Raw genomic sequence first — 16073 nt, 5'->3', positions numbered from 1 at the left:
TAAAATCTTTATATATAGACCTCTAATCTATAGAACGGATATTAGCATTATACCTACAAATTACCTTTATAATACGAAAGGGTTTACAATCGGAGGCTATAAGATATTGTAAGAGATACAACCGAGTAAAGAAAAGTAATAGCTTACTATTAATATAAATAATAATTTTCAGAATATAATAGATTTTAAATTAAGGGTCGCTAAGCATTATTACGCCGAAGACGAATTTAAACTGCTAGTAATCTTTAAACGCACTTAATAGAATTAATTAGAGTACTATTACAATATTAAATTAATTAATAAAAATACAAATAATAGAAAATTTACTAAAACTATAACCCTTTAGCCGGAAACCGCTATATTTATATATATATAATTATACTTTATATATAAGGGTGGCTATATACCCGAATTAAAGAATATTAGATAGGATAATAATCTTAATAGTATAAATATTTATAAATTATATTCAAAAAATATATTATTAGAATATAGTATATAATTCGTTTATAGTAATAAATATAATATACTAATTAAATAAAACCGTACGTAATAATTCTATAAACTTTATATATATAGCTTATTCTAAACCGAGGAGGATGTGTGTATAGTTTCTAAACTTTAAATCTGATTAGAAGCGAGGGTATTAATATATAATTAGTATATATCTATTTAAATCTAATAGGGGGAGCTTTTAAAAAAACTCCCCCTATTAAATTTAAACTAAAAGTAAATAGGTTCTCACCTTTATAGTTAATTGGTCGATTAAAATAGGTCGGGTACTAGGAAATTTAATAATAGTATCCCGCTACTCTTCGTTAAATCGACTAAACAGTATAATCTAAATAGTAATTTAATTAATTAAAATAATAAATACTATTTAGAAGATAATACTCTTACTATATTCTATATAAGTAATTAAGATCGTATCGCTATATTAATAAATAATATAATAAATAGACTCAATTTAACTAAGTTTTGTATAGTATTAGTCTAAGCCCGTAGGCAACCTCCAATTTAATAGATAAATAGTAACTATATTAATAAAATAATATTATATACCTTTATTATTAATAAATACTATATAACGCAATTTCTAAGCAATTTAATCTTAAAAAGTTAGTTTAAGAAGTAAAAACGTATTAGGTTACTGAAAATTGGTAATACAATAAAATAGCTCTATTATTTTATTAGTATTAGATTTATAGCTTTCTATTATATATATAAAGTTTTATATATATATAATATAAAGTTATGGAAAAATAGTATACGATCCTTCGGAATATAATTCTATGTACAATAAAAACTACCCCTATAATATTAATAAATAATAAAAGCATTATAGAAATACAATTTAAAATTTAGAAAAATTAATATACTATTCGTCCTATCCTTAAACAATTTATTTAATTGAAATTATAATTTTTATAGTAGTATAATTATCGAGTGTTAGTGTTGAAATAGGACATTTCTTATACACATTGAGCACTTTCGTCCAAGCTGTATATAGATATAATCCTAATATTACACTATTTGGCCTTGTAGGTCCAAAACAACTACGCTACGGGGTGGCGGGGAAGTGAATAGGGGCTGACTAAGGTTGAACGTCTATTATAAGAGACTACTACTAGCGTCCTGTCGGATATCCAGGTTTTTCGGGCATTAGGTATTTTTTTTTTTTTTTTATAAAGATTAGTTTAAGTCACCAAGCAAGGCGAGATATCAGATTTAGGTACGGATGTACATAGACTAAAAGAGAATAGGTATATAGATGGATGTGCAAATACAATACACGAAAGACTCAGGAGTGCTTGCTGCTATTCTATTTCTAGTCCTAAATCCCAAACTTATTAAAAGTATAAACCTTCGTAAGCCCAAAATCGAGAATCGATTTTTCGAGGGTTTCGGGTTCCATTCCCGTCTTCTTCCTATTGAGATTGAGGGACAAGTGAGATAAGTCCTCAATCGCTTCAACTATATTCCGACTTGATATATAGTAATAACCTTGTAAAAACCCGACAAATAATAGTTAGTAGCACGAAAAGAGCTTCATTTAGATAGAAAGAAATGGACTCGATCATCATCCAAATAACTCCGAAAATATAAACATGTTTAGTAAAGACAAAACACTAGATCGTCCTAAATATATACCAATGAGAATTCGAAAGTAACACTACCGAAGAGCGGTTTCGGTACATACGTCCAAACGACCTACCTACTAACAACACTTAAATAAACCTATACTACTAATAACTGCCCAAACTTAAAATAAGAAACATGGAAACTACGTAGCTATACCAACGGAGGTTCCAAGCCCTTTCTCTCTAGCTTGCTAGATACAGATGCACACGCAGGTACTTACTAAACTGACTTCCGCTTGCACAAAGCACACTCCCCCAAGTAGAGCAAACAGCTCATACACACAGGACGCAGTGTCTTATCACCTTAGATATACATACAGTTCCAGACTCGTAAGCTGTTGTTATATATCACTCAGAATGTTCCTCCATCGGTCCATAGTTGTTGTCCCTCAATTCCTCCTTTTGTATGTTCCGATTGCCCTCGTAATTATAATGTACCTCAAGCTTTATGATATCATCGTATAAATACCCCACCCCTATACTTAGCTTTCGTTACCTTAGTGCTTCCAATCCTTGAGAGGATATTCTCACTCAATTAAACACACTCAACAAGGCACCCAACAAACATCTTCAACACACCAACATATTCGACCAAACGTATTCGGGGGGTTTATCGGGGGTATCACTGTTCTAAACACAACATTTCACATCACCTATCTCCTGGCCTCCCTTACTGATTCCCCGGACCCGGTTGATGAGGGTATTGCATCTGCGCCGAGTAATTCGGATTGAACCCTCCGAAAGAGCTTAGTTGTACCAGATAATTCCAATCCATCTGCGAAATGTCGAGATCCATCGAGCCTGCTGACGGTGGCGCTGGCGCTCCAGCCCCAAACATCTGGCCCATGCTAGTATCGAAGCCTCCGTTGGGCGATCCGAACATCATCGACTCGTTCATCATCATGCTAGCTGAACCCATTTGCGGTGACGTATCCGTCTGTGGCGTTTGCTGCATCGGTTTGGGTGTCGTGTACATTCCCGTCTGCATGTTGACGCCAGGAAGCCCATGAGGGCCTGCCATGCCCGCCATAGCAGGAGGCATAGATGCCGTGGGCATCATTCCTGGCGGCGTAGCCGAGTTGGCAACGGACTGTCGTGGATCCGATGACATTGACATGCTGCCACCAACACCGCCGACTGGACCACTACCAACTTGCGGAGGACTGTTTGGTCGTTTGAACTTGGCTGCCGTATTGCGCATCAGAGTCACTATTTTCGGCGTCTGTAAATGACGTCCAAGTTGGTTCTGCGCCGCCTCGTGGGCATCCCAGGCCTTAACAAAGAAGCCGCCGAGAGCGATATGCATCGGTGTACGCAAGTTAGATGTCAAGCCACGGCGTTCCAAGTTCTCGATCATAAGAGTCCAGGCACGCTCGCAGGGCGCACCAGTCGTGCGCGTCCTCAGATCCTGTACAAGGAAAATGTAGGCCGGCAACGGAAAGTTGAGCATAGTGTACCACTTAAATCCTTTCAAAGCCTCATTGCCCTGCAACATGTTGTCATATTCAACCATCAAAATGGCCTGCTCAAAAAGCGCGTCTCGTTCATTGTGGTCCATGACACCCTGGGTGGCTTCGCGACAGAGAAAGTCAATAACTCGGAGTTTGCCGAGCGCTTGCCTTGTCATCAACAGGGTGAAGAAGTGCAGAGGTACCTTGGGGTCGCAATACTTGAGGTAAGCATTCTCCATATACGTGCAAAAACTTTCCAAATCGCGCGGCAAATTGGTGTTTGCAACGTGGGTAACAACATCTGGTGACGCCGGAGATGGGCTGAAATGCACTCGCGGCTGCGTGACGCGAGTCCCTCCAGGTGTAGTCACGACAGCACGAAGTCCATTAGGCTCCGCGGCAACCGTTAACTCGATCCGGGTGAGGGTGAACAGCATTTCGGTCGGGCCGGGGTATTGAGTAGGGAAGTCCTTTCCGTGGAGGTTGAGATCCGAGTCGTTGATATTCAGAGGGAATCTGCAATCACCGCCGCAGCTCGATAACGCGGTAATGGCCGAACCAGTGATCTCCGCTATTCGCTTGTCCAAAATCACAATCTGCCACCATAGACGTCTTCGTTGCTCCACCTCAAACGGGGGTAACCGAAACTGTTGTCCATCCTTGTGAATGCCCATCCGGGTCGCAATTCTGACGGCAATACCCATCAAGCAGAACATTGAGCGTGGGTCTACATATTGGCGGACACAGAGCTAGGAGAGATGGTGTCAGCTGATAACGTTCTGTAACGTGGTTGGGCAACAACTCACCAGATACAACAGGAAAGCTTGCAAGGTCATGATCTCGTTTGATCTCATAAAGCCAGCATTGACCAGAGCCTGCTGTGTTGCGCCATGGTATTTCGCCAACAGTATAGTCCTGTCTTCTCCAAATTCGGTCTGAACTTCTTCAGCAGTCATCGATGTGACAGCAGAGAAGTAGATGGCGAACATAAGAACCTCCAAAGGCTTGGGGATATTTGCCGGTTTTGCGCCAGCACTTATGATTTGCTTCTGCAGAGAGGAAGTGTGGCTGAGTTTTAAGAGTGGGTTAACATTCGTGATGTAGGTCTGCCATAGCTGGAATATCTGAAACGAGGACGGGTGCGAATTGGTCACGCTGGTAGGAGATCCGCCGACGACGAAAGGGAAGCCATCGTTGTTATCGAACATCGTGTCGTATGCATGATGGAGTGTTGGCCCATCGCAATCCTCATCGGAGGAATCTGCAAGTTCCTCGTCCATGGCTCGGAACTACGGTTTTTTGTTCTTGGGTCAACGTTTTGCACAGAGAACTGGTCATGGCCATTGGATTGACTGTGGAGTCTTTAATGAATGCAAAAGAAGGTATATAGGCCAGCCGAGGCACGCAAGTCCAATACTGAACAAACCCGGAATATGGAATGGTGACGATGAGCATTGGATGGATAGGGGGGTTCGATCACGCTTACCTCCTTGTTATATGGGAACCACTTTTGCCTGAGTGAAGCAAGGGCACGAAGTTAGCGTGGTGCTGGGGGGTTCATCAGTGAAGGATTACAGAGGAAGGACTGACTTGTCATATCCCTGATCGCCAGGCGAGACATGATCTGCGGCACTCGAAGGGGATGTCTTGAGCCCGCTAAGGTCCTGCTCCAGGTCGGCAACATCGTCGACGCATTCCGAAATTTTAAGGTCGTGGGCAATAGGCTCAAAGTTGACGCCATGCTGCGAAAGGAGGGATTCATATTTCTTGAGGCGGTCGATGAGGTCCCGCTCATGCGGCTTCTTCTTGCGGCGCCTAGGCGGCTGGGGCGGGACAACGCGGCACTCGACGCCGGCCTTGACGCAGTTGGCACAAGGTTTCTGCTTGTCGCAACGGACCTTGCGCTGCTGACAAAGGACGCATGAATGGCCTCGCGTCAACTTCATCACCGAGGGTTCAGCGACGGCCTGAAGGGAATGGACGCCGACGGAATGCCTCTGCTCCGACGACGACGACGACGAGGGCGGCAACGGGGGTTGCGGGTGCTGGTGAAGGTAGTCATGCCGCTGGTCCGGCGGCGTAAGCTCCGAAGCCATGTTGGCTACCAGTCGACTACCTTGACTTATGTAAAAGCGTGTTGCGGGGGTCCCCGTGAAGCTTGGTCGGATGCAGACGGGCCGCTCGGGTCCGAGACGGGACTTGAACCAGCCGTGGTCCAGGCCAGTTGAGTGGGAGCGCTTTCTACCTACTGAGCCAGGCCTACCAGGCCACGCCTAGCAAGCCCCCAACCACAAGTGGCCGTTATTTCCAAGGGTGAGGTAACTTTGCTGGCGTCACCACAGACTCACAGTTCCCGCACTTGTTTCTGCAGTTTTCTCTTGACGGCCTGCGTGGGCGTGCCAAGGGTCGACTCCTGGGGTCACCCACGGCTCGAAGACAGATGCTTGTGTGCAGAACCGCAGGACAGCCGCTACAAAAGGAAACTTGTACAGCTCTCTGCTATCCTGTATTGGGTACACCGTTAGCTTGCGCTCGCCTTATTCTGCTTCCCTGGCCTTTGGTCTTCTCTAGTCCAGTCCTGGTAGCGGACGCGGGAGGCGGATGGTGTCTCCGTGGTTGAAACCACACTACTCGCGGGCGGGATGCCTTGGCGTGCTCGAGGAACTGAAGGGGTGATGTGATAGTTGGGTACCTTCTACCTTTCTTTAGCCATCAATGTCCAACAAGTAGATGTGAGGGAGGGGCCAAGGCAGTGGGAGTTTGCGGATGGACGTGGGATATCCGTGTGTGAGGTATGTATGCCAGTATGTGTGTGTGTGTGTGTGTGTCGCCAGTCAGGTGTGCAGGATTAGAGTGTTGTCCACAGCATGTATCTGTCGCTGGATGAAGGACGATGTGTGTAGTATCAGCGAAGGCCAAAGCAGGTACTGGTAGTATGTGACGGGGCGGATCGGGGTACTTCAACTGGATGTTCAAGGGTCAAGGTCCAATCTCCAGACAGATACCTCTACCGCTCGATGTCAATCTTCTGTCCCCAAGGTCCGGTGTCCGGTCTTCAGCTGTCTGGATCCTTGGCCGAATCAGGAATCTGGAACCCGGAGGCCGGGGGCCTGATGGCTGCTGCTGCTGCCAGCAGGACAGGCGCAGAAAAGCCACTCCCGATTTAGAGATGCGTCACGATTCTCCGGAGACGTAAATGGATGATAGTCGGGAGTGCGCTGCCGATAGAGGTAGGTAGGTAGCGAAAGGCTGTGGTCGGCTGCTGGTAGGCTGGTCGAGGGAGTGCCAGAGTAGAGTGGAGGAGGCTCGGGACCAGAAGAGACATCGAAGCACCCGAAGTGCCCGAACGCTGGGAAAAAAGAAGGAGTCAATAGCACCTACTTTGCGTTGGCAGCCGTGGAATGCTGGGATGGGGCAAGGAGACCCGGTAATAGCGAAGAAAGCGTGGCCAGCAGAGGGGTTCAGTTGCAAAAAGGAAAGCGGGCGATTGGATGCACTTCCGGCAACACAAGATAAAGTGGTCTGGAATAGTATGTGCTTGAAGGCGCTTGTTCCTGTCCCAGGCTGTTGGTGCTATACTGTGGATTTCGTGTGTTGAACGACGCGACGAAGAAGAAAATAGAATAAAAAGGACGATGACTCGGCGAGAAGAAAATGAAAAGACGCAAGCAAACAAAACCAGCCCTGGCGAGAGGAGCAAGGCGATGAAAAGCAGCCAGAAGCAGCAGAAAGCAGTAGCAATCAAGCCAATTCGAGGGGACTAAGGAAACTGAGAGAAGGCAAGCAACGAAGCAAGCAACAGGCGTGCTGGTATGGCTCGTAAAGGGTTAGATCCTGACCAGAGTCCAGACACTCCAAGTCCACACATCCTGACCGCTCGTCTCTGCTTACACTGCTAAGCCTTGTGGATGATGAATGTCCAGCTTAAGACTGCTCGTTCCCCTCCAGCCCCGGGTCCAGTCTCGTGGCCTCTTTCAAATTGGTCTCCTCTCTCTTCATTATGGTCTTTCCACCTTGACTTGGTTTCTTTGTCCTTCCCCGCCGCAACACGGGTTTCTTACCTAGGCCGCGCACGCCTCGCTGGATCCGTCTATACGATGTCGGCCTTGATACTCGATACGTCCTGATGAGAATTATGACCTTGGATCGAAGCTAGACTGGACTGGAGGCAGCTGATCAAAGTGTATCTCCGAACTGTCCTCAGCTGTCACTGCCACTCACTGCCACTGTGACAGCGACTGTGCATCGGTGCGTGTAAGATGCGTGAGAGAACGGAATGAAAATGCTAACTGCAGTTGCCGTGGACTTGGAAGCGCTGTCGCATCAGATTGTGCGCCAGCTATAGGTTGACAAGAGCCAGCCCTACTGTGTATTGCGCACCTTGGGGGGTAGCGAGATGCTTGGCCCCTTTCTTTTTTCTGGTGTGTGTGTGTGTGTGCGTGCGTGTGTCTGTGTAAGGCGTGAGAGTTGGCAGCGGGATATCGCCGTCGCTTGTATGCCTTTGACAATTGCATACCACTGCCCTTCCCTTCCGCTTCCGCTGCTGCTGCTCTCTGATGGCCATGACGGGCATGACGACGGAATATTACCACCTATATTACCTGTACGGTTCACTACTTGATCTCTGGTGTCTCGAGGCCGACGTCGGGCCCTCAAACAAGTTCAGAACAATGTTCGCACTGGTGCCTCTAGTGACGGATCCCGGCACTATGGATAGTGCGTAAAGAGTGAAACGAGACGATGCAGGAGCGCGACGAGGTATGTACCTTCCTGGCACCCCGGTTGTTGGTTTCGGGGCCGAGAGCTCTCTTTCGTACCCGAGGAATTCAGCCCAGGAGCGAAAAAGTGGATTTGCCCTGAATGCAATGAGGTTAAGAGTGGGTCTAACCAAACCTCCTCCACTCGGCGGGGTCATAGGGCACTAGGTAGAGCCGCTAAATCCACCTGGAGATCGCAACGACACCAAAAAAAAAAAACAGGTCGGTTCTTGCAGGGGCCGACCTCCGCCTGTGCCATTTAATTGTACGACACTCAGACGCTAAGCCCTTGAGAAGCCATCGCGTCTGGGCCGCATCCCCCCCTCGTCCAGCTCCACACGACACCACGCTCATGGAACCTGCAGGAGCGGATCTTGCAATGGGGAACTCCTTCCCTTTCTTCGCTTCGCGCAAGGTACACGATGTCATTTTGGCTAGTAAACGAGATAGTGGGACAAAGAATAGGTAAGGCAGGAGTGGTCCGGGTAATCAGGTCAGAAACAGGCAATTGTCGCGCAGGGAGGACAGAGTGGAGTAAGTGGAATGCAGAGTCTGCACCCAAAGCTCCGATGCTCCGACATCTTAGGTTTCCATCCTCTTTGACAAATTGCAGTGATGGAAATGGGAACACCAACACTCTCTTCAATGCCCAAGATAGCAGCCCTTGGGATGGCGAAATGGAAAAAGATAGGTAGACTAGAGGTAACCACTCGCTTCATTCGCCTATCATTCATCCGCCTCCCTTCATCTTCTTCTCATTGCCTCGGTTCCCCTGTCCCTCCATCCATCTCGCGCCGGTCATCCAATATCAAAGTTGCATATTCCCGACAGAATGGGAGCAGCATGCCTCTACATGGCTCTACATGGACCATACATGGGGACCACTGAGGAATTTGAAAATCCCTACTGAGGGCTCATGGATTGGATCTTCCCCATGTCCCAATGGATGTGTCCATGTAACCCAGGTATTTCGGATCACAATTCATCCTGACGCGGCGCCGTAGGTCGAGGTTAAGGGACCGATGCGCATGTTAAGAGCCAGATGGTCCGACGGATTGATCTTGAACTCGCGGGTCCACGGTCCCATACTTGCCGTCACCCGTCATCCACGCCTGCCTGTCGCCTGGCATCTCCGGAGGCTGTCAAATTGTCACGCTGGTTGCTTTTTATGTCCGAGACCAAAAGAACAGGGTCTTATATAGACGACCGCGTGCGCGACGCTGCCTTTTCTTCCTTTCTTGCTGCATTCTCCCTCTTCTTTTTTTCTACGCTTCTTTTAATTCTCAGGATACCTCTGTGACGATATCATTAGTACATACGCAAGCAAGCACTTTCGGATCAGCATATCTTTGACGCACCTCTGATTGTGTTGTACTTGTTTAGTTGCTTCCCGTCTTCAGCTTTTTGTTTACATACTCCCCACATCTCCTCAAAAGGCTTGGCTCCCTCAATTCACTCACCGTGCGTCACCTAATCCTCACCTCGTTACGTCTCATCTCAACAACCACACGATTCCGGAACCTCACGCCTGGATGATTGGCGTGATGAGGCATGACTAATTAGCCGACCCGGCCGTTTGTTGTTTCGTCTGACTATCCGAACTCTGTTTGTGAGACCTTAAAATTGGCCCCCTTCGTCACCAAGGCTGCCAGTGTCCAGCACGAAAAGAAGGAGAGAAGCAGAGGAGGAACGCGAGAAAGAGGAGCGAGAAGGAAAACCAACGAGGAGAGACCTGCTTGTCATAGGACCCCGGGACGAACCCCCCATCAGCCATCGGATCACAACAAGTGTCTCGGTCGCACTCTGTCCCCGCTCCCGTCCGGCAGGCTGGTCCTCCTTTTCCCACGGGACCCCGCCGCCTCGCTTTCCATCTTTCTGCGACCTCCCACCAACTGTTCCGAGCCCCCATCCATAATGGCTACCGTCTCGCAGTCCACCGCGTCCCTCAGTAGTAGTGGCAAGTCAAGCCATCACAATCGCCCGGAAGACGAATCCAAGGGCGCTGGTAGCATGGCAGAACCAAACGATGTCGAAAAGCTCTCTCCCTCTCCGCCGCCTACGGGGCCACCGCAGCCAAATGAGAAAGATCTATACAAGCCAAAGAGCCCAAGGTTCTGGTTGACTCTGTTGTGCAACTTTATGGCGCTGTTTCTCGTTGCTCTCGACAGGACAATTATCGCGACCGCCGTTCCGCGCATATCCGACGAGTTCAACGCTTTGGGGGATATCGGATGGTATGGTTCCGCTTACATGTTAACCACATCGTGTGCTCAACTTGTCTATGGGCGCATCTACAAGTTTTATGATATGAAATGGTCAGTATCTTCATCATACTATTAGTGAACAGTGAAGTGGGGATCTGTGCTAACAGAACTCTCCATCTATAGGGTCTTTCTGGTCAGCGTTGTCGTCTTCGAGATTGGCTCCGCCATCTGCGGCGCGGCACCAAGCTCCACCGTATTCATCGTTGGTCGTGCCATTGCTGGCATGGCTTCTGCCGGTATCTTCTCCGGCTGCATGTTGATCATGATCCCTATGGTCCCCTTGCACCGCAGGCCTGCCTTTCAAGGTCTCTTCGGCATGGTGTTTGGTATTGCATCGGTTATGGGCCCCTTGATCGGCGGAGGCTTCACGAGCGGTGCCACTTGGCGTTGGTGTTTCTACATCAACTTGCCCATCGGTGCTGTCAGCTTCATCTTTATGGTCTTCTTCTGGAACCCACCGAAAGAGAAGCGCCCACCTGCTAGTCCTGGAGTACATATTAAACGGCTGGACCCCATCGGCATGATCTTCTTCCTTCCTGGAACCGTGTGTCTGTTGCTTGCTTTACAGTGGGCTGGTTCGACCTATGCGTGGAATTCGTGGCGTATCATTCTCCTCTTCGCGCTCTTTGGGGCATGTACCGCGGCTTTTATTGTTGTCCAGATCTTGAAACCCAAGACGGCTATGGTGCCGCCAAAGGTCATCACACAGAGAAGCGTGGCTTTTGGTACCGCCTTTACCTTCTTCCTGGCAGGGTCTATGCTTATGATGGTGTATTACGTACCGATATGGTGTAAGTTTTTGTATCCAACAATAGCCCCTTTTAATCTGAACTATAGCTGACCAACAACGTCGATCAAAAGTCCAAACCGTTAAGCAGGTCGATCCCATCAAGTCGGGTATCTATACACTCCCGCTCGTTCTCAGCCTGGTCGTTTCGAGTATTATTGCCGGTATCATCACCCAGAAAATCGGATACTATGTACCATCTATGCTCGTCGCTCCCTCACTCATGTCGGTAGGCGAGGGTCTCATGAGCACACTGAATCCAGGCAGTCCGTCTTCGCACTGGGCCGCCTTCCAGTTCCTGACAGGGTTCGGTCTCGGCTTTGGAATGCAGACTTCAGGTTTGGCCATCCAAACGGTTTTGCCGAAAGAAGATGTCAGCACAGGCATTGCCATTAACTTCTTTGTCCAACAACTGGGCGGCGCCGTTTTCACATCAGTTGGCCAGACTATCCTGAGCAACCTCCTGGTCAAGAAACTGTCCGGGATTCCTGGTATCGGCGGCCATGTCATCGTTAACGAAGGCGCCACGCAGCTCACCAACGAAGTACCACCTGAATACAAAGATCGCGTAATCGGCGCATACAACTATGCTTGCCAGCGCATCTTCCTAGCGGCCATGGGTCTTGCATTCGCCTCGCTCCTCTGCGCATTCGGAATGGAATGGAAGAGTATCAAGAAGGGAAGACAAGGGCCACCACCCTCGCAACCTCCTGAAAATGGATCTCAAGGACCCAACGAAGCTCTCCTACGTCCCTCGTCATCTTTCCCTCCAAAAGACCCATCAGAAGGACCAACAACGAATGGATTAATCATGGCCAAGAAGGAAGCCCCAGCCGAAGGCCTCCCACGACAACACCTCAGAAGCCGAAATTCGAGGAGAGAGTCGCTCGCATCTGAGGGCAGGGCCTCGGGAGTATTGACAAAGCCGCCGCCGGCGCATATGATTCCTGGATCTCCGGCCTCGGTCAAGGGCAGTCCTAGATCCAGTGATCAGAAGATAGAGCAAGATAGGGGGTCGAGTTATCACTCGGCGCCAACGAATATGGGTAGTCAAGAAATGAAGGAGCTTCCTAGTCCTGCTGCTTGAGTTGCTTGGGATGAATAACACAAGTTGGAAACTAGTTGGATTAGAATACACGAGTTGGACATGGCGATGTAGTTTTAAACAACACACCTTATGTATCCAATTTCGGGATGAGATCACGGTCAATGGTGTTACCTCATAAACCTTATGAAAGTTTGGGTTGCGGATTGGAACAGATGGCGAGCGAGTTAGTATGACGAACTGGAGTACCTATTTAGACAAACCTGTATTACCAATAAAGAACGTTATGTTACGAGTTTGGTTGATTAATAGGTATTGGAATGGTTTAAACGGTGTTTTGAGATAACACAGCAAGGTGAGGATACTGTGCTTAGGTAGATAGGAAGATGCAAATGAATGAGGTATTGAATAAGAAGAAGTAGGCGGGCGCAGTGGAGACCAAGAGCTGTGCCGGGTTGCGGGGCCGCAGCGGCAGGATCCCCACCATGCGGGCGGGAACTTTCAATTGCGGAGCCGGCATTTGCAAGCTCAAGTGGACCTAGTCTCACGGATCCACTCACGGATTCCAGGTGGAGCCTTAGCATCAGTCAACCCCCTCCATAAAAAGGGCCCCACAACTTCCAACTAGCATCACTTCTTTCCTCTTTCCTCCCCCGTGAAGCTTCGTCCTCTTTAACGCTGCGTTTCTATGCACCAACGGAGAGTTCTGCCTCGGCATTCCTTTCATCATGGCATATGAGAAATTCGGAGAAATCGCTTCACCTTCAGCCACCCCTCTGATCGCGTCAGGGTCGGCTCACTCCGGTGGCCTGGCTTTGTCAAGATTGAGGAGCTGCTGCCGGCAACGGTCTCACGCGATACTGCGTGTGTAATTGGCATCAGAAAAGCAGGCGGCTATCCTAGGCGGGCAAGCTGACGGTGTAGTCGCCCTTTGGGAGAGCCATTACGAAGCTTGTGGGTAGAATCACTTGAGTGCAATACGCAGCGTGCGGTGTCTGTCTTCTTGGTAGACCTGTACAATCCGATTCCGATTACTCTGTTGAGGACGAAGCTTCACCACCCTTTTCTTTCTCAGGTATGAAGTCCACGTGTCGACCCTGGAAGACAAGGATACTACTGACAATGCTGTCAACAATCACTCGTCGATGGCAAGCAACCCGTGCACAGATCTCACCAAAATTATCATATTTTGAAGCTGAAGTCAACACTTTTTCATTCAACCGCTCCTCCCAAGGATATCGTTATCAGACCGCAAGAACATTAACCGCAATTTGGTGAGGTACAAAACAAAGTCACCCAATGGTGACTGGGGGCGGCTTGCTAGTAATAACGGTACAAACGTGAATGTGCTCGATCGAATCTTCAGCCGCGGCGAGGTGGTCAGCAAAATACAGCATCGAGGAGGGCTGTGATATAATCTGTCTCCAGACCAAACTGACGGCTGAGGTTTGGAAGCTTCATGATGTCTTTGATCTAGGCGCCGCGATTAGTTTCAATAGCAGTCACACCGTTGTTTCCGAAGACAAATGCTGGACCGAGGCAGGTAAGCTGGCAACAATCAAATCATGAAATACAGCTGGCAGGTAGTCGCCCACAAGAGTCATCATGAGGCTGGTAAAACATACAGCCTGGTGTGATGTGGAACTTACAGTCCGGATCCGCTTGTTTATCTCACCTGCTGGACGCCGCCCGACCACTATTTCTCACGTTGCACATAATAAATTTTGCTTCAGAATGTGCTGAACCAATCCTTCGCGTTCATCCTCAAGATTAACAGCTCAAAGATCTACAGACCATCTGGTGACGTTCAGGTTTGGTGATGGCTTTGTGGTCCACCAGTAGAGACTCGATGAGGCTGAGACCTCGGGGAGTACACAGTTTCAACATTCTCGCTCTTGGGCAACACAAGATACTGAGCAAGGTGACTGGTTAACCAATGCGTCGGAAGCTTTCATATTAATATCACGTTAGAAACAGAAAGGTCGATGCTGTTTACTTGCCTTCGATGCTCTATAATCTCTCTCGGCAAAGGACCAGCAGATCACGCTTGATGGCTGCCTCCTCAGACACACAACCCTACTCGTCTTGACAACAGAACTGCCCACCCCAGACCCACAGGCACACAAAAGGGAACAAAGTAGGAGAGGGATCTGAATGTGGGTATGCGGACAGGCGCAGTACAATCAAGAATCACCAGTACTCCGCCTAGAGAAAAGACGTCTGCGCCCCAGTCCAATATGCCGGGATCTCGGTCATCAGAAAGCACGAGCGCCTATGACCGTGAGGACATCGACACCGCACAGGATGATGAACAGTCACCGCTTATCCAAGAGGCCAAAGGTGCCATCAGCTTCGACACTATATCATCTCCAGTCCGGCCAACACCAACTTCACGGCAGCAGCCGAGTCGAAATCGCAGCAGTCTTGGCACTAGCTCCAAGATATCTACCGTGGATTTTGGCTACCCATCGAAATCAGCATCAGATTCAGCAAGACGCAGGACCACGTCAGAAGAAGAAGACAGGACATTGCCTTCGTCACCACCACTACCACCCATCAAATCCAGCACCGACACGGGTTCATCAGATAAAGCACCCGTTGTTAGCCCGACAATGACGCCACTTCAAGCAGCAGCCGTCCGGTCCATGACGGCCGCCGAACATGGCATTTTCAGAGCCGACAACAACTTATCCTGGGGCGATCCAGCCGGTCTACCAATGCGCAGGACCAACGATGAGAACCTGGTGATATTCCGACGGGCGATCGGTATCAACAGCGGCCTGGCCGGGGAGTCGGACCCGCGAAGCCTGGAGGAGGGTCGCAGGCGGGCGGTGGGCATGTATGCGGCGACAATGAAGGCGCAGCTAGAAAAACGGGTAAAGCATGCCCTGATCGACGTTTTGCTTTATGCCAGTCATCTTGCACAGATATTGATTGGAGCTACGTTGACTGCTCTGTGAGTTTCAGTTTCGCCATCTAGACTACTTCCTCCTCCCCTATGGTATGGTATGATTACCAACTACTCGGCAGAGATATGTAATTAACACTTTACCTTGCCATCCAGCGGCCCGTCAGCAGGCAAACATGCTATCATCATCACCGTCCTAGGCGCAGTCAACACCGTCATCGCCGGTGTGTTGGCGCTCATCAAGGGCCAGGGGTTGCCCGAACGGTTGCGGCACGACCAGGCCGAATTCAGGAAATTGCAAGACTGGATCGAGCAGACCGAGGCGTTGCTGGCCGTGGGTGTGATTGGACGGGACCGTAAAGAGGTCGGGCTGTTGATCCAGGTCGCGTTTAGGAAGTACAATGCTGTCAGGCAGTCGGAGGAGAATAACAGAAACGAGAATTATGTGAGGGTTGGTGCGGCAGATCCGTTGGGGAGTGGTAGTGGAGGTGCATCGGCGCCGGTGCAACATGTTGGTCATACGGGGAAGTTGTTGAATTTGGATGATCATGAGAGGAATACTGGGGCGTATCAGAGTGTGGATAGTGGCCGCGGGAAAGGTAGTTCACACTCGGGAAACCAATGAGGATTCAACATTGTGTGAGTAGCCCTCGATATTTGTTCAAGGTGTCTGCGTTGATGTGGCTGCAGATGGGTAATCCAAGAGGGAGGTGTTTTGGC

At 48.7% G+C, this 16073-nt stretch overlaps 3 protein-coding genes across 3 annotated transcripts; 2 read left to right on the top strand and 1 right to left on the bottom strand.

The window, feature by feature from the left end:
• Positions 1-2708: 2708 nt before the first annotated feature.
• On the bottom strand, positions 2709-6000 carry B0T23DRAFT_221575 (fungal-specific transcription factor domain-containing protein). Its single transcript, XM_062833738.1, has 4 exons — positions 5183-6000; positions 5079-5106; positions 4399-4881; positions 2709-4341 (listed from the first exon to the last, which is right to left on the bottom strand). The coding sequence occupies exons 1-4, from the start codon at positions 5686-5688 to the stop codon at positions 2812-2814; spliced, it is 2547 nt and encodes an 848-aa protein (XP_062690196.1). The 5' UTR covers positions 5689-6000; the 3' UTR covers positions 2709-2811.
• A 4263-nt stretch (positions 6001-10263) lies between these two features.
• On the top strand, positions 10264-12487 carry B0T23DRAFT_431687 (putative aflatoxin efflux pump; the record flags this gene model as incomplete). Its single annotated transcript, XM_062840337.1, has 3 exons — positions 10264-10664; positions 10737-11404; positions 11475-12487. 3 exons carry the CDS (start codon positions 10264-10266, stop codon positions 12485-12487), a joined length of 2082 nt encoding a protein of 693 aa, XP_062690195.1.
• Positions 12488-14682: 2195 nt separating this feature from the next.
• On the top strand, positions 14683-15978 carry B0T23DRAFT_323106 (uncharacterized protein; the record flags this gene model as incomplete). Its single annotated transcript, XM_062835336.1, has 2 exons — positions 14683-15401; positions 15510-15978. The coding sequence occupies 2 exons, from the start codon at positions 14683-14685 to the stop codon at positions 15976-15978; spliced, it is 1188 nt and encodes a 395-aa protein (XP_062690194.1).
• Positions 15979-16073: the final 95 nt, after the last annotated feature.

The sequence above is a fragment of the Neurospora hispaniola genome (genome assembly GCF_033458365.1).
Source record: "Neurospora hispaniola strain FGSC 10403 chromosome Unknown B0T23scaffold_7, whole genome shotgun sequence".
Lineage (NCBI taxonomy): Eukaryota > Fungi > Ascomycota > Sordariomycetes > Sordariales > Sordariaceae > Neurospora > Neurospora hispaniola.
Note: the sequence above shows the minus strand (reverse complement) of the source record. Positions and strands in the feature narration are given on the sequence as shown.

Bases quoted from the DNA above. Each gene is read 5' to 3' on its own strand.
- B0T23DRAFT_221575 (XM_062833738.1), bottom strand. From the start codon at position 5,688: ATGGCTTCGGAGCTTACGCCGCCGGACCAGCGGCATGACTACCTTCAC. The intron at 4,882-5,078 runs GTAAGCGTGATC...AAAAAACCGTAG, and splicing joins GGTTCCCATATAACAAGGAG to TTCCGAGCCATGGACGAGGA. The intron at 4,342-4,398 runs GTGAGTTGTTGC...CATCTCTCCTAG, and splicing joins AAGCTTTCCTGTTGTATCTG to CTCTGTGTCCGCCAATATGT.